Source organism: Calonectris borealis, chromosome 3 (assembly GCF_964195595.1).
Source record: "Calonectris borealis chromosome 3, bCalBor7.hap1.2, whole genome shotgun sequence".
Taxonomy (NCBI): domain Eukaryota; kingdom Metazoa; phylum Chordata; class Aves; order Procellariiformes; family Procellariidae; genus Calonectris; species Calonectris borealis.
In genome coordinates, this window is record NC_134314.1 from 99734032 (window position 1) to 99758953 (window position 24922).

A 24922-nucleotide genomic window follows, 5' to 3' on the forward strand; every position below is an offset into this window, starting at 1 on the left:
ATCAATGGTGCTCTAATCTTTTTCACACTATTTTGTTTTTTAACCATTACCAATAAGCAGAGAGGTATAATTGCTAGTATATCTTGTATTTTAACTCCTGGGCTTTGTTTTGATACCATTTTGGGGATTTGTAGAAACGCAACAAACCAAACACGTGTAAATAAAGACAGAATGAAGAAATCACTCCACTTTAATCTTATGCATACTTTACAATCAATGAGTACAGGATCTTTAAGCAATATAAAAGTTACCCAACATGTCTTTGTCTTGTAAATTATGGTAAATCAGAGAAGACAATTATGTTATTTATATCTGTTCCTTCTTTTCATTACCAAGTTCTAAATCTTGTTTTGGAAGCAGTTTATGAATTACTAGAACAAATTTTTGTTTGTTAATAAAATGTCAATTTAGCTAGGGAAAAAAAATATAAAAGTTGTTTGCCAGTTCTTGGAAGTGATGTAGTTTGCATCTTTGGAAATTATTCTCATGGGCTCACTAACATGCCAAGAGAGTCTAATTTATCCATTTATTCAATATAAGTACCTCTCAAAATTGAAAGCCTAACAGACACAGAATTCCCAAGTTTTATAATATACTATGCATGTTTCATGACATTATTTATTACAGAGGGATAGCTAGAGATTTCTTCAAGGAGGTAAGTATATGTGTATCTTAAAATTCCATAATAATATAATTAGTTTAATTTTATAGCTTTGAGATGATGCACTTTGTAACAAAGAATTTGAAACCCTCAAGTTAATGCAAGTTCTCCACTTAAGTGTGAGGCCACAATTTTTTTCTAGTATCTTTATGTATAATATCCTAAGATACCAATGTTACATCAGAAAAACACTTGATGAACAAATATGTTAAAAATAACTTTAAAGAGCTGGAAAGATGCTACATGAGGTAGTCTTTCCCATTTTTATGTGCATCTAGGGTTGTTCATCAGGGACTATTTTTACGATCTGGTCTGCCAAGTGACTGACTGTTCAGACATTTATTGTCTAACAAGTCTTAGCTCTCAAGAGACACCTCTGGCTTTAATCTAGATCTTGTCTTGTGTCTTCTCAAAACACTCAGGCCATCTCATAATAGTGAGGATGTCCATGGACAAAAAGCCGTATCTTGTTTAGGTTAGCATTTCACCAGCTTAGGCTGCATGTGAATCAATTATACTTCCACCACTAACCAAATATCTGTCAAATTCATTAGACTGACTTCCTAGCATTTGAATATTTGACAGAAATGTCATCTTCTGAATTCTGTGCAAAGTTATTACAACATTATACATTGCAAGAAATAATTCCTGTATTAAACTGTATGATACTGAAAGAGAGATAAAGCAAACTTCTGAATTTCAGATCAGGTCAAACCTGGTTTTAATTCCACTTTATTCTGCCACCTTTTGTGGAACTATCCTATTCAAATACATCAAACAGTGATGCAAATATATTCTTAAGCTTTGCTTTTGAATTATATATGCAACAAACTAGGAAAAGAATGCCTAGCATACTTCGCTATGCAGTTTCATATTTTGGGTGTGAAAAATTGTTTATATTTAAATACATGTTTAGGGCAGAAGCATTACAAAAATAAATCAAATATTGTGTTATAAATTATAAAATAGGTAGAACTGACTAGTGGCAGTTTTCACATTCAAACCCATCTCTGAACAGTCTAGAATTCCTTTCTCCCCACTTTTTAAAACTGTCAGTACCAAGATATATTTAAATTTGGACTGAACGAATAAACAGCTATTTTTATTAAAAGTAATAACAGGAATGCTTAATAAATATTAATTTTGTAGTTTGATATTGTATATTTTCAATTGCATCAGATTAAATTGCTAGTGTAATGTTAAAATGATTGAAGTAATTTTGTAAATGTTAAACTGAAGACACCTATAGCAGTTCATCAATCAGGGTCAAAATCCATTTCTTTCCAGGATTTAGAGGCATTTCTTTTGTATTGTTCAAGTTCCTAAAACAGAAACATACATACATATTAATCTAATCTCATTATTAAAAGCGATAAGATACATACATTAGCCACCTTTAAAGCATGTCCAAACATTTTTTCACTGTACAAAAAATGTCCTATATGTTTTTTACTTTTAACAAAATTATACTAAAAGTGCTATAAATTTTGCCACACTTGCTCTTACATAGTGAGCTAGATTTTATTTATTTAGGCCTAGATAGTTGCTTTCTAGGCAACTAGAAGAAATTTTGGGTGGGGTCTTACACATTAAGTTTGAGAAACCAGGCTTCCTATGAACATACACAAAAGTAACACTACCTGTGTTTTAAAAACAGAAATCAGAATTAACCAACAGAAACTACTGTTTCACACACACGAAGTCAGGGCCTTTCAAGAAACAAAATGAATTGGTAATTCCTTAAGATCACAGAAAAGAAACTGGAAAAACAAAGCCTACTTTCTTTCTTTCTTTCTTTTTTTTTTTCCCCCAAAGCACAGGACTGAAATGAACTTCTGTAAGGTTGTATGTCACCAGTGGTGATAATTTAGAGAGCTACCAGTGGACCTTAGAAACCCCTGCAGAAAGCAGTAAGCAGAAATATATTTTAGAGGAATGCAATGGGTGTTTAGGAAATCAACGTACCATATCTATTCAATCTATGGTACTGTATATTTGTGGAAATATTATTCATCATTGCTTGAGGTTTTTCAGGAAGTGACAGACAATGATGCCATGCTTTTACTTTTGTTTTGTTTTGTTTTTCAGTTAGTAGTTAAAGTATTCTTTCAGGTGCTACTGTTTAGTAGATTGAAAAGTTAGCATCTGTGTGTAAAAATAAAATGCAAACCCAATATGGTAATTAAAATTATGCATCTTCTAGATAGTAATTAAATTATTAAAAGCAAACAGAGGCTCAAATCGTGGAGGTATAAATAAAGCGAATTAGGTATGAAAGATGAGGCAATCTACATTATACTATACCTGACATCAGCTGAGTACTAGCATGGTAGACAAATGACCTTGTTTCAGTCAAAAGGGCTACTGGGAATTTTGAAGCCTGTAATAAAAGGTTCTAGCAATATCACCAAACAACAATTTCATCTTCTGAATTTTATGTAGTAGTGCATACTGTTGGGAATTATTTCTGAAGATTTTTTTCAGCAAAAATTAATTTAGAAAGCACTATGATTGCTTTTCGTTCATTTAAGAATAAGAAGTCTTCCAACGTATTTGCAGTACTCTGAAGAGGTACAGCTAGACCTAACCATGTACTGGCTTGCAATACAAAAAAAGTCATTATATCTTACTTAGATATAAAGGAAAAAGAGGTGGACATAAACCAGTGATTAGTATAAATGTAGCAAAGACTCTCAAATTAACAGAATGAACTTAACAGAGTAAGGGAGGTTTCACTGTAGTTAAACAGATACCAGAACTGACAAAAATAACAAAATTCACACCTGGTGAATTTAACAGCAGTATTAATTCTCAATCCAGAGCACAGAGGGAGGAAGAAGAAAATAAAAGGCAGAGCAACAAAGAAATCATAATCTAAAAATTCTATGGAAGTAATAACTGGAATTTTCTCTCTCTCAGGAAATAACTTCAGCAGCTTTGTCATCAGTGCAAAATTTTCAGAAAGCACCATAGATTTATAAGCAGTAAGAGGGTTTTTAATTAGTGCATATTCTTCATGATGCTTGCAGGAGACTAGTTTTACAGTTAAGTAACTCATAGATGACTGACACAGAACATATTGTGCCTAGTCTAAATCTAGTAAGTTGCATTATTAAATATTGCTCTAGTACTACTGAACTGTTCTCTAACCCAGTCTTTACTCAGTATTTTCACTCTCTCATTATTAGTATAAAGTAATTATGATCTTGGAAGTAATTATGAACTGTTGGAAACTTGCCAACAGTTAGGAATAGAAAGAATACTGTGATATTTTAAGGAGCACATGTAACCTGATTTATGCTAAGTAAATAATTTCAATTCTAACAACTTTCCCAAAGGCTATGGAAAGGGGTAAAATTAGACAATGAAGTTTTACATATAACGACAATGCTGTCTGGGGGTTGTGTCTACAGGTGCTGCCTAAATAATTAGCCTTACAGATTTATCATCTGACTGTTTCAAAAAAGAGGCAGATAATTTAGCAGAATTTATATTGCTGTAATTTTTAGCTAGCTAGAAGGCAATTCAGTGTAAAGGTAATTCAAAACAATACAGAAATGCAAAGTATCAAAACCACAGCATATATTAAAACTGTATAGCTATACCGCTATATACAGAAGTACAGAACAAAATTATAAATATTTATTTTCGAGACATATCTAGGTAAGACTAACATTTAAATAATGGGAAATGAAAGAAAAAAAAAGGGATTAAATGGGAAGATATTTACAAAAAAATCATCTTTAACAAATTCAGTGATTCAGGAGGAAAAATGCTGTCAGGAAAGTAAATTTCCTTAGTTTTCATGTAAAATAGAAAGTAAAATAAATCCCCGTAAGTCAGGAATGTAATGGAAAAAATCTTTCAAATACAGCTTAAAGATCACTCCAGAGACCTTTTTGAAAACGGGTACCTTCCTGCTCATAAAGTCCTATACTACAAACATAAGCAGGATTCTGGAATATACTGTAACTATACAATCAGCTAAGAGATCCTCTCTCCAAACTGAAAGAAGATCCTACGAAAGAATATATCTCAAAGTACACCAAAATGTTCATGCTAGCATTATGCTTCCTTTGTTTTCTGGGTACCAAGTGTAGGGGGCACACATCAGATTTACAAAGAATTAACAATTGCCATTTAAATATGCTTTCAGTGTGCTCTGGGTGCTTTAAACTTTGTTAGTCCTAGCAACTTGTCCTAGATATCTCAACACTGGCATAAAGTGGATTTTAAAAGCGTTTCTATAAATTCTTCATCTGTCAAATAGGGAAGATCACACCTAATCTCATAAAGCGATTGGGAAGAAAGACTTAACTGATGTTTGTGAGGCACTCAGATAAGATAACATTACCACACATTCTCAGAGAAAAAAAATTAATACTTTTGCGTTCTTTGAAGTGTCTGAATGGCAGGTTGAGAAATAAGGTACACAAAGAATAAGGATGATGAAAAGAAATACTGAACAATTGAATTGAGACATCAGCAAAATAGTATATGATCATGTAATTAAAGACAATACTATAATGTCTACAAACAAGGAGGAAAAATTAAGATTGTAGGAAAAGCCTTAATTGTTGCATTTCCTCAGTTCTGAGGACTTTAACTTTCTTTTTCATGCAGTTTCTTACTGAAAGTGCTTTCGATCTGGTATATGGTAAAAATAACCAAGTACTGAAACAAGGATTAAAAATCTTAAGTACCTAAACTTCAATAGGAAATTTAATAACAGTGCTCTAATAATGTTCTTTGAGTTGGTTTAAAAAAAAAAAAAAATCTTTCGTACCCACTTGGACATGCTTTCATATGAAAATGAGAAAGCTTATTCTTGGCAGCTGAGTAAACATCCTAAATAACTTTTTCTCCACAATATGAAGACCAGCACTTCTCCTCCTCTGGAGAAAATGAAAGATGCTACTGCTCTGTTACCCATGTTAAGGTGCCTGTCATACTTCTCTGCCCAGTAACACTGGGCTGACCAAGGAGGTTCATCACACAATATGCAATCTTCTATTTTATTGAATGAGATTGAAATTGTCTCCTGAAGTTCTGCAATATGGTCGTGTCAGAAAAGTATGCTGAAAAAATATGGCTCTCATTCTGTTGGCCAACACAGACCCAGTCTCAGTCAGACAGCTGCAGATCTGACAGCAAGATGATTTTTAGTTGTGAATAACATGGCTAATTAGGTTAGTCCTATTTTAGGGGAAATAGGACTATGCTTCCCGGCGAGATGTTATAGAACCTCCCCTTCTTCTGTTTATGACTTGTTAAATTCTTAACAGTTACAGCCCTGTTCATTGTGATCTGCTTCCATTACTTCTTGTTAGCCAACACCAAACGGCACCAGGCATCTACCTTTTTTGTTTGTTTGTTTTTAGTAAAGTTTATGGTATTAGGCTTCAGCTAAAACTGGCACCAATCCCTAAAGTAATACCTTTGTGTAACAAGGACCAGTCAGTGTGAACTTTGGTATTGTGTTACACCTGATTGGGAGGCTATCCAATTCTTTGAGCTCAAGGTTAGCTTTATCATTTGCTTCAATGAATGAAGCTGCAGTCAAATGTCCCGATGAAAAAGGTCCAAGCACCTATTTTGAGTACTAGCAGTACAAGGTATAACAGGATAGCTAAGACCTGAAACAAAGAAAACCTTCGAAAAGACATCTTAGAGTACTTACCTCTGTGGTAGAGAGCATTTCTAAAGGAAACAGAACAGACACCCCCATGGGCCATCTCACATTTAGAAGGAACTAAGGAACAAGACTTCCATGCACTCCTAGGTGCTCACGGATGCAGGTGATATATGTGCAGCTCTAATCAGCAATATTATTTTAAAAGATTTCACTCTTATTCAAGTTATGTGTGTACCTAAAATGAAATTAAGGCGACCTTAAAGCATCAAAAGCCAAAAAGCTAGCAGAGAATGGAGAAAAATGGATGACAAGTTTGCCATCTTGTTTATGTTTTATGTGGGCTGTATGAAGAGTTAACAACAAGCTACACGTTTAAGGCCTAATACATATGCGAAATGAATGTTTTTCTTGACTCTTGAAAGCCCTTCAAAGAGCACAAAGTTCCAGTCATTCCCGGAGAGAATCTGCTAGTTAAGAAATACATTAAAAATGTAAATTCCAAAAAGGTCCCTGGTGCTGTATTCTCTCTCTGAGCTTAACTCCAGAGAATGAAAAGCACTAAACAATTGCAACAGCACTGTTTGATATAAACTTGCACGTTGTATGTCTGTGGGGTCAGAACTACGAAAAGAATTCTGAAAAGACATAGTTGAGAGACACGTGCTCTATCTTGAACAAAGGCACAGTGAGGAAAAAATAGCCTCAGAAAGCTTTCCGAAGCAAAAAGGTCTAGAAAGAGAGTGGTACATCTCATAGTTAACTGAAAATATTAAGGAGGCAAAATAATCTGGTCTAAAAGAAAACACTCTTGTAACAGAATGCTGATGAGCTGCACTCTTAACTGCTACAGCCAAAAAGCGTATCAAATAAATACTAGCTGACAGCTAGTACATGGGAGTAAGCCAGGTCCTTCCTTGTTTCTGTACTTTTTTTTAAAAACTGTTTTCTAATTTTATACTTGAGAATTTAACCTTTTACTCTTTTACCCTAGCTGCAGACAAACCCTTCAACCAAGGTTACAAAGTTGGAAATCGCTGGAATAGGAATATATTATCCAAAGTACAAGGATCCATTTTGAGACATCAAGTGCTAGGACACTAAAAAGGTTCCTCACAGAGAAATAGCTCTGATTTTATTAAACTTTGTATTGCCACAGTTATCTATAAATCTATTATAGTATTATTGAGCAGTGCTGACCGAGACTTTAAAGCTTATCTTTGAGATAAACAAGCAAACTGGTTATCACCTAGAGTCCAAAGTGGCTTATTAATTAACCGAAAGTAACCGAGAAAAATGATAACGTGCACTTAAATGATTTAAAAATATACCTTGTCGTCATATGAAACTTCCATTTTGCATTATGTCCCATGATTTCATTAGCCACATGTTGCATATTAAACATCTTAATATACTGTTCCTCCTACACAACAGATATCACGAGACTCTATAAAAAACATGAGACTTATGATGCATTTAAAATGTTGCTTTAAAAATAGGATTTTTGTGCCACTTTTCATATAGCTGGGAAATCCAAAGACAGTTCAAGGCTCACTGCAACTACAGAGTTCTTTTCTTTTAGATGTATATTGCTATCTTGGTGCATTTCAAATTGAATGAAATTCTTGGAATATAAAACATTTTAATGATGTGCAAATAATCTTGTAATAATTGAACTTCACGATAGAGAAGTTTAGGAAATAGCTGCAGATAACAAAAGTAATTTTCTCTTTAATGCTCAAATTACTTGTAGTAGTCCAACTAAAAGAAGCTACGCTGGTTTGCAATGCCCTTGAACAGATTAAGATTCTAAAGGCCTGTCTCTTTTGTTTAAAAACAGAAAATTAATAATTTCCTATATGATTTAATCAATGCATACCAGTATCTTCTTTTGCAAGACCTAAGTATTATCTAAAAATAACAAACCTAGTACACCATATAGTTATTTTGAGATATACAGATATACTGAGTATGAGATTACATTATAAATTCCAAAAGCAACGTGCTTTTGGAATCCTTTTAATGATTTCTAAGACTGCTCTTGATGTAACAGAAATTCAGAACTGATGCCTATATTAACAGGATATTACAGGTAATGTGCAAGTTCAAAGACTGCAGGGGATTCTTGAAATTGCTTTATTCTTCTCCATTATTAATGTATTTCTTTGGATCAGGTAACTACAGGTTTACTGCTTATGTAATCTAACTAAACTCTACAAAAACGTGATAGCAGTAATAATCTAATCCTTTGGCTTTCTTTTACAAGCATGCAAAAGGTTGAAATTTGCCATGGTATTTTAGGGTTAGTTGAGATTAACTGCAGTGCAATTCAATAAAACTGCCTTTCATCTTCAGAGTGCGGGTCTGTAAAAGCATGTGAGATCTAGTTTGGTACAATCCATCATCTTAAGCACTGTTAGAAAAACCTCCTTTAACTGCAGTAACTTGGCCCACAAAGAAGTGAAATGGCATACAAATAAGCTGTGAGAATAGAGTGGAATGTTTCTCAGTCATTCTAGCAAAGAATTTTCTGTGTGTGAAACAAATGAATCTATAAGAAATAGAGTTTCCAGAATAAGTATGTGATACTTCTTCCAAACAAAGAAAAATACACAAATCTTGAATCGATTTTAACAGACCCATACGTATGATATTGATGAGGACTATATACAGTATTTCTACTCACGTGATGTTATACACTGATATCTATAAGGCAATGTTCTAACCTTCATCTAGTTTGACACAGAATTTTTCTATAAAATTAATTCACCACAAATGTAGGGAAATGCAGAAACACTTCAAACTTAATAAGAAAAAATAAAAGACCCTTTCCCCACTAAAGGTCTGTCTTGGAATTCAGGGGTTAAGCCAAATATCACTATGTGGAATAATTCTGTTCACTCTGTTTAAGATAAAATGTACATAGCCTGCAAACTCGAGTTAGAAATGTTATCATCTCCGTACTTTTCCAGTTTAAATAAAAAGTTTTGAAGGTGGAAGACAAAAATTAAAAAAGTAAACAGCCCCCACCCCAAACCTTGATACCGCTTCCTAGACTTCCTGCTAGTCAACACCCAAATGAGAGTACAGGGTGCAGAAATGAAGAAATTACTGCCAAGAAAGCTTCACAGCTTTGCTTCAATATTATTTTAGTGAAATAATTCTGGAAAAGAGCTAGAGGGAAAATTTGAATTATTCATTTCTAAAGAAACCACAGAGCCAAAGCTTTGAGATCTAACAATGCCCCACCTGCTTAATGTCTACCAATGGAAAAAAAACCCCAAACTAATAAGTTGAAAACTAAAGTTGAAGTTATTTAAAGGCAAAAAGGGGGCTACGAGTATTAATTCAGTAGTGCTGGTGGTTCTGGAATACCTGACTGTGAACAGCAGCTGGAGAACAACCACACACCTGGTTTTTCTGAGCTCTCATGACATCAACTTCATACTCAGCATATTGTAAATCCTGTGCAGGGTCCTTGGTATCTTGTAAATCGCAGAAACTCTAAAAGAAGAAATGATAAAAACCCAAATGATAAAATTTATCTGCTATTCTTTTAACAAGAAAATACTCTCTAGATCTAATGGAAGTATTTTGCTTTTAATACAAATGTATTAAAATCCTGCATTTATGGAAGAATTTTGTACTATAGGACACAGATTAAATAATATATAGTATATATCATCTTAGATTGGTAAAACGATGAGAAAGCAATAATGCAGTTAGATCTTAAAGGAAAGAAAATATTCATATTTGGTAGTTGTTTATTATTCTCTCCTCAAAATGACAATATCCTTTCTGGCCCATGACATTTGGGTTAAGGTTGCTCTTGCTAGAGCATTTAATACTCAAGACTGGAATTCAGTTCCGGTTACTAGAAGCATTGCTTCACTATCTGAGAAACTGATTTCTATCTTTTTGCCAAACACTGGAAATTTCAGTTACTAACCTTGAGGGAACTATAAGTTTAAGTTTAATTCCAAAGAAGTAAATACACTAAAAGAAAGAAACACTATCAAATAAGAATTTTTAAAAAAAATTTTTTTAAATGTTGTCCTGCAGATTTCTCCTTACTCATAAAAAATGGGAAGTAGCAATAAGTCAACCATACAAATGATGGAATAAAATAAAGCAGAATTATAATTATTATTAGATGAGGGGATGGAAAAAGAAATTCACAATGCATAAAAACAGCTTTAAAGTTTAAAGCATATTTTGGAGCCAAAACAGAAGACTGGGAATCTACTTGGCAAATCTTCTTTAATTAGACTGATACCTTAGAACACTGACGGAGCTTGCAAGATGAGAAATGTATTCATTTATCCAGCTGTTTCAGGAGGAATTCAGGAGTTATGGCATGGGGGGTTGGGGAAGGTTTGTTACTGTGTTTTAAAAGGCTATGAGCAAGTGTTACATGAAAAATAACAGTCCTGTATAGATTTTGAAAAGTAAAATTTAGTCTTTATCATGTTGGGGCATACTGTACTGAGAACGGCATCTTAGTGACAATTTCTTCTGGTCACAAACCACCTGAAATAATTTGTAGGCTGTGATATGTAGCAGTCAAGTGAGTGGGAAAGGGTGAATTGAGACTCCTCCTCACCAAGAATGGAGTTCCATAGACTGGAAACTAGAAAAAGCCCAGTTTGTGCACCATAATTTGAGGCATAGTTTCATAGCCCTGACTGACTTCCTTGCCTGCCCAGGTAAGCCGTACGGCAGGAAATGGCCAGGGATAAAGAACTGTGATACAGTCTAGTACACGAGGAGAAAGCAGCAGCCTGTATTTGCTCAGGTCAAATGGAAAAGAATTTTGATTTCCTAACAACAGCAATTACTTTTATTGAAAAGAAGTATTTGGGGGTTTGCCTCTTGGGACCAGAAATTTCTGAAATATGTACAAGATTTATCACTACGTAGGTGCCAAGGGATTCTAATTACCTTGCAAATCCAAACACTTCCTATAGCAAAATGACAGATTTTGGCAAGGAACTCTTAACACAGTCGCCTCATTCAAAGCTTCATGCCCTAGGAGAACAAGGATCAGTAGCTTGCTACAGCCAGGAAGAGCTCTCACCTTGGAACATCACTGTCACTTGGTTTAGGCATTAGGGGATATGTCACCTTATAAAATTCCCAAAACGTTGAGTATAGCATGTCTCTCAATCTAATGAAAGGCAATGATATAACTTTTGAAAAAACAGAGGGTTACATCAGTACTTTCATTATTACTAAATGTAGGAAGGTGACTGAAGATGCAGAAGCTAATAATTAAAGCACCGCTACATACAAATCTGTATCTTTTAAAATTAAAGAGGTTGGAAGAAACAGAACCGCTAGGTGAGAACAAAATTCCAGTGACTGGACTTGAAAGACAAAAATTAGTAGCGATATTACTACAATTCCATGAGAAAAGCTGTGCAGCAGACATGTAAATACCTACCTTGGGAGGAAATGTTTTCTCAAATACTTTTTTCCACAGTTCCAACGGTGTGTTTGCACGCATCTTTCCAATATCACTATCAGAGGCAGGCGGTGGCCCTAAGGATTACAGCACAGCACAAAGTAATACAAGTATGTTGTCATAACAACATAAATTATCAAAGCATTTTGGATAATGATCCATCTGATTTAATATTTTATCTTCTACAGTGACAAGCTGCAACAAGTTTGGAAAAACATTAATCTCCCACCATGAAACGGGCTGAGTGGTATTGTATATTATATTTTCTTTCAGATCTAAGGTTGTTGGTACTTTACTATTTGAAGTAGTCAAATTACTGACTATAATTGAATAGTGACTGAATAGTAATTTTAAACTTTCTAAGCCATTTCCTTCAATAATCTGTTAAAAATGATGCTGATGTGCTATAATTTAACTTCATTTTTTATTTGCTTAAAATTTTTTTCTTGTTTTCAGAAACAATTAAGCAACAAACACGATGAACCGGAAATGTCCTAACCTATTTGGCTCAGCGAATCCAGGCCTGCTGGTATAAATAGGGGTTTGCTGTGATCCACTGATACAGACTTGCTAAACAGAAAAAAGAAAATGTATCAAGTGAGCATTTAGCAATCAACGAAAAATGACATTATTCTAGCCAAGACTAGACTCTTACTGGACTTTGCATACAAATACACATAAATAAAAATCTACTCAATTCTAGTGGTGACCATGTTTCTAATCCATCAGTTTTGGGATCAAAAACAAGGAGTTATCACTGTCCTGTGCAGAGATAGGCAGCTGAAATACAGGAGTAAAAGTCCATGAACAAGAATCTTTCAGAGATCATATTTAAGAAAAAGAAATGTTTTGGTGATTAAAATATTTTTTATTAAATACTTTTAGACTCTGGGCAAGACATTTATTAGTTGGACAACAATTATGTTACCTTTTATCATAGCCAAATGCCAAGTGATTAATAAGAACACGTGCTTTCAGCAGGAGAGCCTCAGATTTACTGGTAAACTAAATGAATCAGAAAACAAAATATACATTATGATCTTCCATCACAGAAATATTACATTATGTCATATGCATAGAGGATTTCAGATAGAGCCCGGCTAATTCCTGACCTCAATAAATTTGGTATATGTGCACTGAATTTACTAGAATAAAAATCTCACCCTCCCTTCCCAAAACGTGAATGTATTTGTCACTGAATATATAGATCAAGAAAGATTAAATGAAAAATAGCATAAAGATTAAAGAATAAATCTTAAAATATTGCTTCACAGCTTTTGAAGTATGCACATTAAGAGACACAAATTTTTTGCCAGACTAATGAGTTATTAAGATTTTAAACTGCATTAAAAATTATCCAGAATACCATAAACATTTAGAAATGTAATGAATAACTAAAATTGTTCACACATCATAAAAGCAGCTTGATAGTGGCAGAACTGGTACAGATTTGTCAGAAAGCAGCTCCCAGAATATCTTCTCAAACAGCATGCTTATTCCTGTCTAAGGGCTTTTGTATCCTAACAGATTCACGAGAAAGAAGTCAGATCCCTACTGTGGGAAATGAAGTTTCTCCCCCTCGTTTCAGTGGGAATCAGGATTTAGCAGCCAAAGAGTTTTAGGCTCCTAGTTCTTCATCTTTAATTACAATAATGCTTAAATACTTAAAAAAAAAAAAAATTTTAGATCAAGACAGTTGTATTCTCAGTTAAGAAAAGATGAATTCACGTATCAAAGTACAAAAGCTGTACAATTTTACATGGATGCAAAAGGACATGCTGTGATTATAACAATTCAAAACAAATAAGTTGTTTGGTAATCAAAATAAGCCACTATTAAATATTATTTATTACACCGATGATGGTTGATACAATTAGAACCATCTTCTGATATAGAGAGAACCCAAGAGGCAGCTTTTTTGGATTGTGAACCTAAGCACGCATGTTTCTGCCTTTGCTCAGGAGATGATCTGCCAAACTCAAAATCAATTTATATACCCACATAAATACTTCATTGTCCTCATGGTTGGCAGTTCCTACTCACTACTGTATAAAAATCCCTGCCTTTATTCTTCAACACTGTAAGTGTGATAATCTGGTATGCTTAAACTGCTGTGAAGACAAGCCCTTGGATCTAAGTTTTTAAATCTACTGAAGCCAGGTCACTAGACATAAGTTCATGCTTCTACCAAAAAGGCCGATTCTCTAATTCTATCTAGGACGATCACTTTTTCCCGTCCTCCTTTTTTATACCAAAAAATTTTGCCAGACATGCAGTAAACTCAATATGGGAACGGAGTTGGCTAACAGAAAACTATTTTTATTTAGTTTTTGCTGATACTGGAAATTATGTAGTTTGTTTGTTCATAAGGTATATCCATCCGTCCCCTGCCAATACCTGTAACCCATTTGACAGATTAGCTCATGAAGAAAGCTACTGTAAAATCAATTAAATCCCATTTTCTCTAGTTTTACATTTCTATTTTTTTAAATATTGTTTTGTAACACATATATTGCTCATCCTCTCTATCCTTAGTTAGAAAGTGAATATACGCACCACTAACGATGCTCCATAATAATGCGAAACAAATCGAAGTGTCTTGCTTATTATTTTCCTCATTTCAGAGTCAAACTCCTGAAAAAGTTCATATTGGAACATATATGTAAGAAAAAAAAAAATTACAGCTAGAACTTTTCATTTTTTGTATAAACTGCAATGCACTTAGGCTACAATATATGAGGCTTTCAGCTGTCAGCGTAATTATATCTTAAGACAGAATCAGTAACAGCCTACTCTGAAAAGAGATGTCACAATTTCCCTTTGTTTCTTTTTTACAGAGGGAGCCTAATTCAGGCAATAGGTTAGTCCAGAAAAGGTTTCCTAATTGGGAATGTGTATTCAATTTCCAATTAATTTATTTCATTTTGGTTTAAATTTTTAGAAGTAGAAATACTGCCTAGTAGAAGAGTAAGAATTTTTTCTTTTTGTGAAAATATTTAACTTTCAGTAAACCCTTGGGTATATGCTTTCTAAATTCTAATACCTGCAAGATTTGAAAGGTGCATAAAAATACCTTTTCATCAATGTTTCTTTAATATAAGATCACACAGATGGCCTTCCCTGGATAAAGTCATTGAAAACCTGGTCCCAGTGAAGCCTGCAGGAGTCTGTCCATAGACCCCAATGGAATTAGGCTGTTATTCTGTGCTTATTACATGAGAGTCACCGATTTTTAAAGAGGTCATCGCTCAGCATAAAGCCTCAGTATGAAAGAAGGCAGAGTACCTTATTAATAAAGAATTAAGTAACTCAAAGAGTCAGCCAAGTATCAATGCACTATGTAGTCATCCAGAGAAGCACAAGCTGCCAGCACGGCAGCTAAAAATCAAACATACTGTTCTAGTTTCTCACAATCAAGTGCTGCTTGAAAATTGAGTATGCATTTGTTTGGATTTTTAATGTCCTGGGAGAGAATCCAGCAGTACTATGACATTTCTTTCCTTCTCCTGCTAAAAGATGCAATTACTCACTTGTCTCTAAAAACTTAAGAAGTACTTAAAAAAACCCAAACAGTTCCAGACTGAAATGATAGTTTACTGTTTGTGCTGCCACAACTACCAAAAAATCTGACCAGCCGACTTGAAAGGTGCCCCTCTTTCACTGCCATAAACTTACAGCTGCTGTCAGAAGGGACACATGGAGCTGGATTTCTCTCATTATAAAAGAAAGTCATCAACATGATGTTTTCTTGCTTCCCTCTTTAGTCTGCAGCAACTTACATCTCAATATTTTCCATCTCAAAAATCATCAGTTTGGGAGTGTTTTGTGAAGGAACGACATATGCCTTCCATAATGCTGTTGGATGGAAAGATTTTTTTGTGGTAGAAGGCTGACTGGCCGTACTTTTGTTCAAATGATTACTATTTTATTACCAAGATTTTAGTATATAGAATCTTTACCAGGAATCTTTTAATTATTAAAAAAAAATTCAAGTATTACTTACATGAAAAATATCATATTTGCTTCCAATTATCACCAAGGGTATTGGAAAAGGGTCAACTAACTCATAATCCTATTAAACAGATGTACAACAGTTAAGTACTGTAAACAAACTGTAGAAGATTGCAACTGTTAAAACAACTGAAAAGGGTTAAAATTAATTCACAGAAGACATGCTCTATTTTTTCAAAACCTTAAGTTAGATGAATAAACTGTAATGCTATATCCATGCCATATTCTACAGTTTTCTCATTTTCTTCATAAATGGTCAGGAAATAATCCCTCTGAGCAGTCAGAACACTTACTGGCATAAAAGGGCTTTTACACTATATACTCCAGCTCCAACATTAGATGGGAAGGGAAGAGAGGAAAAGCCTCATATATTCACAGAACAACTGCCAGATTGGGTTAGTAGAACTGGCTTTTTGACACATTCCCCCTCCTTGCATCATATCTAAAGTAATACAGACAAAAGCTCAAGAAAATTAAGCTGAATGATTTGCTTGTGTCACATATTTGTCCTCCCCACATCACGTTTTCCAAACTCTTAAAAAATATTTAATGTGATTTTCAAATGTTTGATATCAGCAGAAAGAGGAAACGTCACCTAACAACCATGAAAATGCAAATCAATACCAAGGGACGAAAACAGCTCTGGGGGTGTAGATTTAAGTGTTAAATAGCTAACTTCTGATAAAAGTTTTAATAAGTAGATTACAATAATTCTCAAGTTATCTGGAAGGTTTTCCTGTAGTCCTTATGAAATGAGACAATCCCCTCGTGTTCACACAGTTATTTAGTCAAGTTGCTTCGGTTGCAGCAGAGTGGAAAAAGAGATGTGTTGTAGCAGAGGTTGACCTAACTGTTCCCTTCTAAAACTGGTTATTTCACATACAGGTTAAATGACAGTCAGTATATTAGCGAGAAGCTGCACATAATGAAAATCCTCTACTTTGAGAGGAAAAATAATGGTTTTACTCATATACTGTCAAGGCAAAAGCTTTGAACAAAATTATCATAACTTAAAACTGGGTGTACAGAATATAGAACAGAAAAAAAAAATTAGTTTTAGTTTCTTAACTAAGAAAAAATTAATTCAGGATAACATCAGAAACATTAAAACTGGCATACTGAACCCTGTTCATCTTTTGACTATGGAATTAATTTTTGACTATGGACTACTTTAGGGGCCTCCAGCCTTTTTAAACAAGCTCTGCAATTGATATACTTATGCTTTATCATCATAGCCAATAATTCTTTATCCAGGCCAATGGAATATATCTAATCCTTAAAAAAGCCCTCTAAGAACCTCATCGATTCCTGTTTATCATAAAAATATGTTTAGCTATAAAAAGGCAAATAAAAATCTGCGTAAACTGTCATTTACTTTGCCTATAAAAGATAGTATTTCCTCCCACAAAATTGACATAATTTCTTCTTGAACAACGATGAAAGTAAAAAGAGAACCAAGAAGTAACAAAATATTTTGTTTGCACCCTTTCTGGTTTTGATAATGAAATCTGAATAGAAATTCAGACTTCCCCACAGGGCAAGTATAACAAGTCTTCTCTTCTTAACAATTAATGGCATTATTATTTTTACTTATTGAAAAAAGCTTGCCGTTTTCTGATATGTAAGCGCCTATATGCAAACTTGACACTGTGGTCATGATTTATTGCCAAGTGTGCTTGTAGGCATTTTCTTTTTGTGAATTACCTTCTCTAAAAGTAAAAAACAAAATCATAATCCAGCAGATCTCAAACCCTATACTCTAAATCTACTGAGTATTGCATATGTTGCTTTCTCATAAATTTTAAGTTACTTTTAAATTTTTGAGCTATATAAGCATTTGCTGTATTGTAGCATTTTATAGACGTTACAGTAACTAGATTTATGTGCCAAGTCTTTGAATTGTTGAATACTTATTTATGCATTATATACACACAACATTCGCAGAGGTTTAATGCACAATGACTTTTCATTTCTATTGCGCATAATCTAGTTTAGCTTTTCCAGAGATTTAGTTAGCAATTATGTTTAAAGGACTGATGTTAACATTTCTGAAACTTTATAATTTAATTAGTTGTCAGATTATCAAAAGGCATTGAGTTTGTGATAGACATTTAAATAAATGCAAAGTATATAGTCATGTTGATGGCTGTTATAACTATATTCTTTGCTTAAATTTGTACCTTCAGCTAGTCTCTTGCTAGATGACTTTTGTACATTCTAGTTTTCATCTTCATTTTAAAAAGATGAGGGGGGGAAAAAAGGCAAACTGCTACTCTAAAACTATTTCTTTTGATTGGTGTAACATGCCATAACAATCACATTAGATATCTAACAAAAAGATATAAGAAACCTTCTTTCCTTGTTTCTGCTCTTATTGAATTTTTATTAAATTGCTATAATTTTCCAGTGAACAGGTTCATCTACTTCAAATGGATTTTCAGTCATGCATAAAAATCTAAAAGAGTTGTTTATGATTTTCAAAAGCATTATCTTTAACTGTATAAAGGCCTGTGACATCTGGAGAAAATATTAGAAGTAACTTACTGGATGATCCCTCTGCAGATTGTTCCGCATCCTCTGTTTAATTTCAGTAGCTACTTCAGGATTTGTCTTTTCTAATTTGGTTAAAATTTTTTTCACGTGGTTCCTGGTAACCTGCAGAAGTTTCTCCATAGTAGTCCAGAGTTCGTTAGGTTTGGACAGATCCAATACAAGAACTACAGCAAACGACCTATTAAAAAAGGCATTATTTGGTCAAATCTTTAGCGCATGAGACAATCAACATTTTCATATACAACCATACCTGTAGTACAAATGCTGAAAACAACAAATGTGAAAATACAAATGCTAAGATAGAATTAAATGTGACAGCAAAGGAAGATGGCTTTTAAGGATACTCTGAGCTCTGAAGAAACCTTTCCCTTGTCTCTTGTTCAGAACTATTACTTCGGCAACTTTCCATCAGAGGTTTTGGGGGGATTGTATATATCAAAATTTGTTTCTGGAGACTTTGTTTCAAAGCAGTAAAATATGCAAATATCCTGAGCCCATTTTGCTCCTTCTTCCTGTATGACTGGGCACTTCTACTCTCATGTATCCCCGCCATCTCAAAACTCTACAATCCCAGATGAAGCAATGTTAGCAAATGGTTAGGATCTTTCCTAACCATTAATGTATTAGACATTCTATACTTTCATTATCCTTTTGTAATACAAAGTGGAAAAAACTGGTTAAGGGCAATATTCTCTCCCATGGACTGTGCCAATTAGCTGGAACCTCAAATGGATGTATGAGAAAGTCTTCTGGAAGATAAACAGAAGAAGTCAGAGTGCTCAAGACATAATTAGCAATTACCAGGCTTTTAAAGGTGGATTATAATGAGAAATTATACATATACATATTAAACATATAAACTCCTCTGCTTCCAAAACCCTGCCTCTCAAAACTCTAACTGCATTAAAGTGCAACTGTAAAGAAGAACATTGCAAATGCACCCATTGGAATGGATGCAATCATTCTTTCACACCCCATCCTGACTTGAAAAAGGAGATTCCAGACCAGAGTGGTATTAGAAAGTCTACAAAGCAAAGTGACTGACCAATTTCACTTTAAAATGCTATGGGGAAAAAAATCTGGTGAAAAGTCTCTTGGTGAAACTAGATATAGTTCATGGAACTTTTAAATAAGCAAATTGCTTGACTACAGACAGATGAGAAAACCAGTGAAAAGCACTTATACTTAAGTTGAAATGGTAGAATTTTTTACTAGCATGTTAAAATATTGCCTTATGAACAGAAGTGGTCTTACAGAACAATGTTGCTATCCCATCAAAGAACCTTAAGATCATCCACATCAGAAGATTCCTCATCAGTAAAAAGGGAAGAAAAGACTGATGGAGGTGGAAGTCAGTTAAGTCCAGTTAGACAATAGCTGAAAAATTATAGTTGATTTTTTTCCCCCAAGCTCTTCTAGAAACAAAAAGCTTCACATGCCAGAAGTGAAGCCAGTTTTTTTTTAATTCCTTCTGTATTAGCCTCTCACTAAATAATGGCATTATCTCAATAGCCAAACCAGTAGCAAATGTACATGATAAAAATCGTACCCCTCCTTTTTTATTTCTTTTTCTTTCTTTCACAGAAGTTAAAGCTCACTACCAAAGAAATAAAGCAATGCATCATTATACAAAACGTATCTTTTGATCTTTTTCTCCCCTTCCACTTTCAACTCCATCTTCCCTAACCGGAAAACACATAAAACGCACCCCCCAACACCTTCTCATTTCTTCATGCAACTCTTCATGCATTTCTTCTTTCTACGCTATTACATCACTTTTATGGATTTTCCTCACTACGTTCTCTTAATTCTCTCTAAATTCCTGTTTCCTTTTGTCTTCAAATCATTTCAATACTTTTAGTCCCTCTCAGAAACATCATCTCTCTTGTACGATCTTCTTATCAGATGGTCACTTCACTTTCCAAAAATCCAGAGATTTTTTTTGTGACGATTTTTTGCCTTGTTTTTCACCCTAAAATACTGCCCCTCACAGAGATAGCATCTATGTTTGCATACAGAAGTAGGAAGCAAAATTCTATTTTTCGTATGCCACCAAGCTGCTTTTTCTGCTCTTTCACTGAGCATAAAGATACTATGTCCTCTCTTTTTCTGTATTTCCTGTTCTATCTACTTAAGGCCAACCTATTTCCTTCACGTTACCGCTTTCTCTTGTTGTTGGAGATTGCTAAGAACTTGGCTTATTAGGAGAGAACCGTGAAAAGGAAGGTCAAAGCAAAGTATCAGTGGTATTACAATGATTTTTAGAAAAAATCATAAACGTTCTATCTTACATTTTGAAAGAGTTTTCCACAATAAAAGGTCTAGAGTTTTACTTATGTTTGAAGGAAAGCTGAAATTAACTTTTGAATTGCAATATTAATCACTTACCTTATGTTGTTGCTAGTGATCGGTATTCGAATCAGTTCGAGTAATGAGGTTCCACCACCTAGTTCCCAAAAATGAGCTATATCTTTGGGCTGTAAAAGAGTTTGTTTATGTTATGTTAGAAGCGTGTGCTTCCATGCAACACCAAGAGAAGATCTTCATCTGATAAACTGGCTTTTCATGCAAGTGACTCAGAATAAGAACATATATTATTTCATGAGTATTTTCTGAAAAACAAAACCAAATAAAAAACTCCCCAAGTTCAAGAAATCCCATACAACTCTTACGAAAGACTCCTGGCATGCCTATGACTGTCTTGATAAATGACTACAGTAAAGTAAAAAAGTCAGGAAGCAGCATCATTAATGATAAACATAAAAAAATCAGGTTCTCTTCCTTTTCTTTTTGTTTATGGCAGCTCAAGAGTAATGCTTTTTGAGAATTTTGGGACTGGAAAAGTAATGAATCTCTACCTTCGCATTTAGTTTCTGGGAAAAATTTTAAGTGATTTTTCTTTCAGATTCAGATTTTCCACTCCCTGCTTCAGTAATAGAAACAGTAATTACCTGCAGCAATAGTTATTGCTGCTGGGCAATGTTATGCTGTGATGGAAATGGGTTCAATATTTCTGTTAACATAATCTGCAGTGCAAAATTTAGCGATATGGACACATCACCCAAAAATATAATTATGATTTAACATCCTCTAAGATGACTGCTTCTCTCATAAAACTGATTGTAAAGTATCTACATCAGTTTGTACTCATTTTGCGTTTTAAAGACAAAGGTAAAGGCATGCATACTATGTTATAATAGGAAAATAAAAGCACTCAAACTTGACAAACAAGGTAGTTTTTATAGGTGAATCTGACTGCTTTGTGTTATACTTTGGTCTCTGATCTACTGTGTTCTAGTGAGAGCGAAAAACATATTACAGATTAAAATACAAAATTACGCTAGCTAATTTAAATAAAATTATATTAAAAAAACCTTTTTGTTTCACAAACAATAAGCTAAAAAACCTAAGATTCTTATACATAAAACACATACATTATTTTTGTGTGTGTATATATATAAAAAAAGATACGTAAACTATACTTTCTGGATACTCACTGTATTGTGCCTCCTTGCCCTTCTTCCAAAAGTATATTCCAAGGCTAATGTTGGCTTTGGAATTTCGTCCCTATGCAAGGAAAAATAACTTCATTTTGTCAAGATCCTCTAAATAAAGAAAGTTAATACTACAGTTACTAAATCATATTTATCAGTCAGTTCAGAACTTGGCTCAGAAACAGCAGCACAGAGAGGACACTTTAAGTCAAGAGGTCTCAGCTGCTGAAGACAGGAGAAGTAGCAGCACCAACCTGAAGAGACGGCCATTTAAACTCTCTAATACTGGAGAAGAAGGACTGAAGGGGTCAGATGACAGGTAGTAATGAAGGGAAATAAGTTTATCCATAAGTGATCAACCAGTCACAGAATACAACATCTGTATTCATATATTATGAATTATCACACAATATAACTACTTATGTAAAATTCTAATCGACTACTTTTAAACATTTAACACATACCTCTCAAGACACCTCAGTATAATAGTGGTCTTTCCCTGGAAATGAAAAACAAAGAACATCCCTACTGTACTGTCATTAAAGCATAAAAGTTGTATCGCTAAATGAACTCACTCATTTAACATTCCAATAATAAAGTACCGGAAAAGTGTAAACTCATGTAATTGTTTGTAGCCTTATAGTGGAAACTTAACTGCCAACTTTCTGTCAGAATCAAGTTACACTACCATTATTATAATTATAAACTAATAGACATGACAAATACAGTAATAGGAATAGTGTGCTTAAAATTAGACATTAGTGATCAATCTGGCCAACTCCGTTAAACTGTTTAACGGTTTTTAATTATTAATAATACATTTATGTAATGTTTGGTTTCCACTGGAATTTATTATTATTGATGAGATGGAAATAAAAAGAATGCTTAAAATACAAACATACAGAAAAATATGTCTTTACACTGTTGAAATTCAGACACTGAGTACCATGCCACACTGAAGGGGCTAGCACTTCTACAGTTTACTCCTGTGTCCTCTCCTATCTCAAAAATCACTGAAGTTCAGGTAAATCCAAAAAGTCATTGTATTTTCCCTGAAAAAGGTATTTTTAAAATTGCTGATTAAGAGGTTGCACATATACCAATCCTTCTAAAATAAAAGTTGTAGTCTTAAAAGTATGACTCACTTGGTCAAAAAGGCAAATATTTCCTTATTTACTTCACAAATAAATGCTAACAGAAGAAAAATATGAAATTACTAATGACCAAACTTCTGGGACAATGAGTTAAAACAGCCTTAGGCATGTAGAATCGTGAGTTTGCAATCACTGATAAGGCATGTTCAAATAGGTCTGACATAATACAGACACAATTCATAGCAGAATGTCAAGGCCGCTATCTACAACAAAACTGGTATCAATGCACTTAAATTGGATTGTTACCAGTTAAACCTTCACAAGGAGAAATTTGACATGTCAAACAATTAAAGAGAGTAGCATTATTTCTGGCAGTTACTTTTACAAAAATTAATGAAGCCAAACCTCAAAGAATTAGCACATCATCAACAAGTTGAAGTTTCGACTCTCCAAACCATAAACTTCTGGATTGTAATCATGTCTAATTGGTCCACAGTCTGTGGAAAGCCCACTCTCTGCAGAATTGGAACATGACATATTTCGACTTTAGAAGAATTAAGTGGACCTTAATAACTGAAAATATCAGATATTTTCCCTGATACAAACTATGTTTGAAAAGCACAGAATTGTACAGTATTTAGCGTTACCCCATTTTTGTTTCCCATAAATAATACTGATTTTTCCCAAATTTCCACATGCTTGCCATCATCGTCAGGGTTTTCTCTGTTCTCCACTTCAGCTATAGCAAGATCCCATAAAGTATCACTACTGGGAAAAAACAAAGTAAGAGTGTAATTAGAGAAAAACAATGGACCGTAGACCATGATTCCTGAAAATACCTAAACAGATAAGGGTATTGAGGTTTATTATTATTATCATTATTATTCTTTCACATCACATACCCTCTGCTTGTTGAAGTACTTCTAACAAAGCCAGGTTAAGCAAAATTCCTCAGGTAACCCCAACAGCCATTTGTGGCACACGCTGAGCAAATACCAGCCGTGTGGCGGGAGGCTTTGTTTTGAGTACGTTTAAGACACCTTTAAAAGGTTTTCTAACGATTACGGCTTTTCACAGCACCGGAGGAACCGCTCTCGGGTCAGTGGGCTCAGGAGGGCTCAGGACCTGCCCTCGGCGCCGCGGGGAAGATACTGCTCGGAGCGACGAGGGCTTCTTCCCCTTCTCAGGCTCCCCCATGTCCTCCTGCGGGGCGGTGGGTGTGGGTTAGGCCTCCCACTTTTCTCTGGGGTCCCTAACAGGAGCAACAGGCTCCTCGCACCAAGGGCCAGGCGTGCCCCCATCCCGCCCGCGGCCCCGATCGCTTTCAGGGGCAGAGGCCGAAACGGCCCCTTTTACGCCTTCCTCCCTCCTCCAGCCTGTCCTCCCCGGCCGCCGGCTCCTTCCCCACATGGCAGCGGGGACGAACCCCCCTCACCGAACCCGTTGGGGCAGGGGGCAGGGCTCCCCGTTACCTGGCCTTAGGCATCGCTCCTGGGGGCGCGGGCCTGGCTCCCCGGGCCTGGCTCCCCGTCGCCGTGGGAACCGCGCAGAGCACGCTGGGAGGTGTAGTTCCGCGGGGTGGGGGGGGCGGAAGGGGACGGAGTCCGCTTCCCAGCGGGGCCGTGCCGGGGACTCGCCCCGCGTTCCGGCCCAGCGCGGGCGGCGGCTGCTGTGGTGGTGCTGTTCTCGCCTCGGCCTTCCCCGCCGCGGCAGCGTGCGCGGTGCAGGGGCGCCCCCCGTAGCTGGCAGCAGTGCGGAGGGCGGGAGTTTCTCTGCCGGTTGATCTACGCTGCGGCGGGCTCAGCCGCCTCGGGGGCCGCGGCCGCCGCGCCCCTGGAGTGAGTGAAGGCCCCCGGCGGTTCCGCCGAAGGTCCCGCCCGCCCCCGGGGACCCGGAGTTGTTCGTGGGACCCGCAGCTGCTGCTGTTTTTCGGGTGGTGAAAATGGCGACCCGCCTTAATACCAGAGTGAGCGGAGCTGGTGTGAGGGGTGTCGGAGTCGCTGGGTCCTTGGG

The 24922-nt window shown here is 35.5% G+C and overlaps 1 protein-coding gene and 1 long non-coding RNA gene across 6 annotated transcripts; one reads left to right on the plus strand and one right to left on the minus strand.

Annotated features, from left to right (window-relative positions):
- Positions 1-172: 172 nt before the first annotated feature.
- On the minus strand, positions 173-24866 carry DYNC2LI1 (dynein cytoplasmic 2 light intermediate chain 1). 5 transcript variants are annotated; one of them, XM_075146924.1, is made up of 13 exons: positions 24382-24866; positions 23557-23677; positions 22280-22314; positions 21819-21888; positions 20710-20798; positions 18313-18499; positions 15761-15829; positions 14314-14391; positions 12686-12762; positions 12257-12327; positions 11737-11834; positions 9705-9797; positions 173-1983 (listed from the first exon to the last, which is right to left on the minus strand). In XM_075146924.1, the coding sequence occupies exons 1-13, from the start codon at positions 24393-24395 to the stop codon at positions 1918-1920; spliced, it is 1068 nt and encodes a 355-aa protein (XP_075003025.1). In that variant the 5' UTR covers positions 24396-24866; the 3' UTR covers positions 173-1917. The 5 variants fall into 5 exon arrangements, with proteins under 5 accessions (XP_075003025.1, XP_075003022.1, XP_075003026.1 ...); XM_075146921.1 differs by having other exon boundaries at positions 9669-9797; positions 24382-24614; XM_075146925.1 differs by having other exon boundaries at positions 23557-23674; positions 24382-24601.
- Positions 11819-12235, plus strand: LOC142080837 (uncharacterized). Its single transcript, XR_012673133.1, has 3 exons — positions 11819-11858; positions 11946-12004; positions 12214-12235. It is a non-coding gene; the product is annotated as an uncharacterized LOC142080837 (long non-coding RNA).
- Positions 24867-24922: the final 56 nt, after the last annotated feature.

Excerpts from the sequence above, each read along its gene's own strand:
- DYNC2LI1 (XM_075146921.1), bottom strand. Across the intron at positions 21,889-22,279 it reads ATACTGAGGTGTCTTGAGAG|GGACGAAATTCCAAAGCCAA; the intron begins GTATGTGTTAAA and ends TTCCTTGCATAG. Across the intron at positions 9,798-11,736 it reads AGAAAACATTTCCTCCCAAG|AGTTTCTGCGATTTACAAGA; the intron begins GTAGGTATTTAC and ends TTCTTCTTTTAG.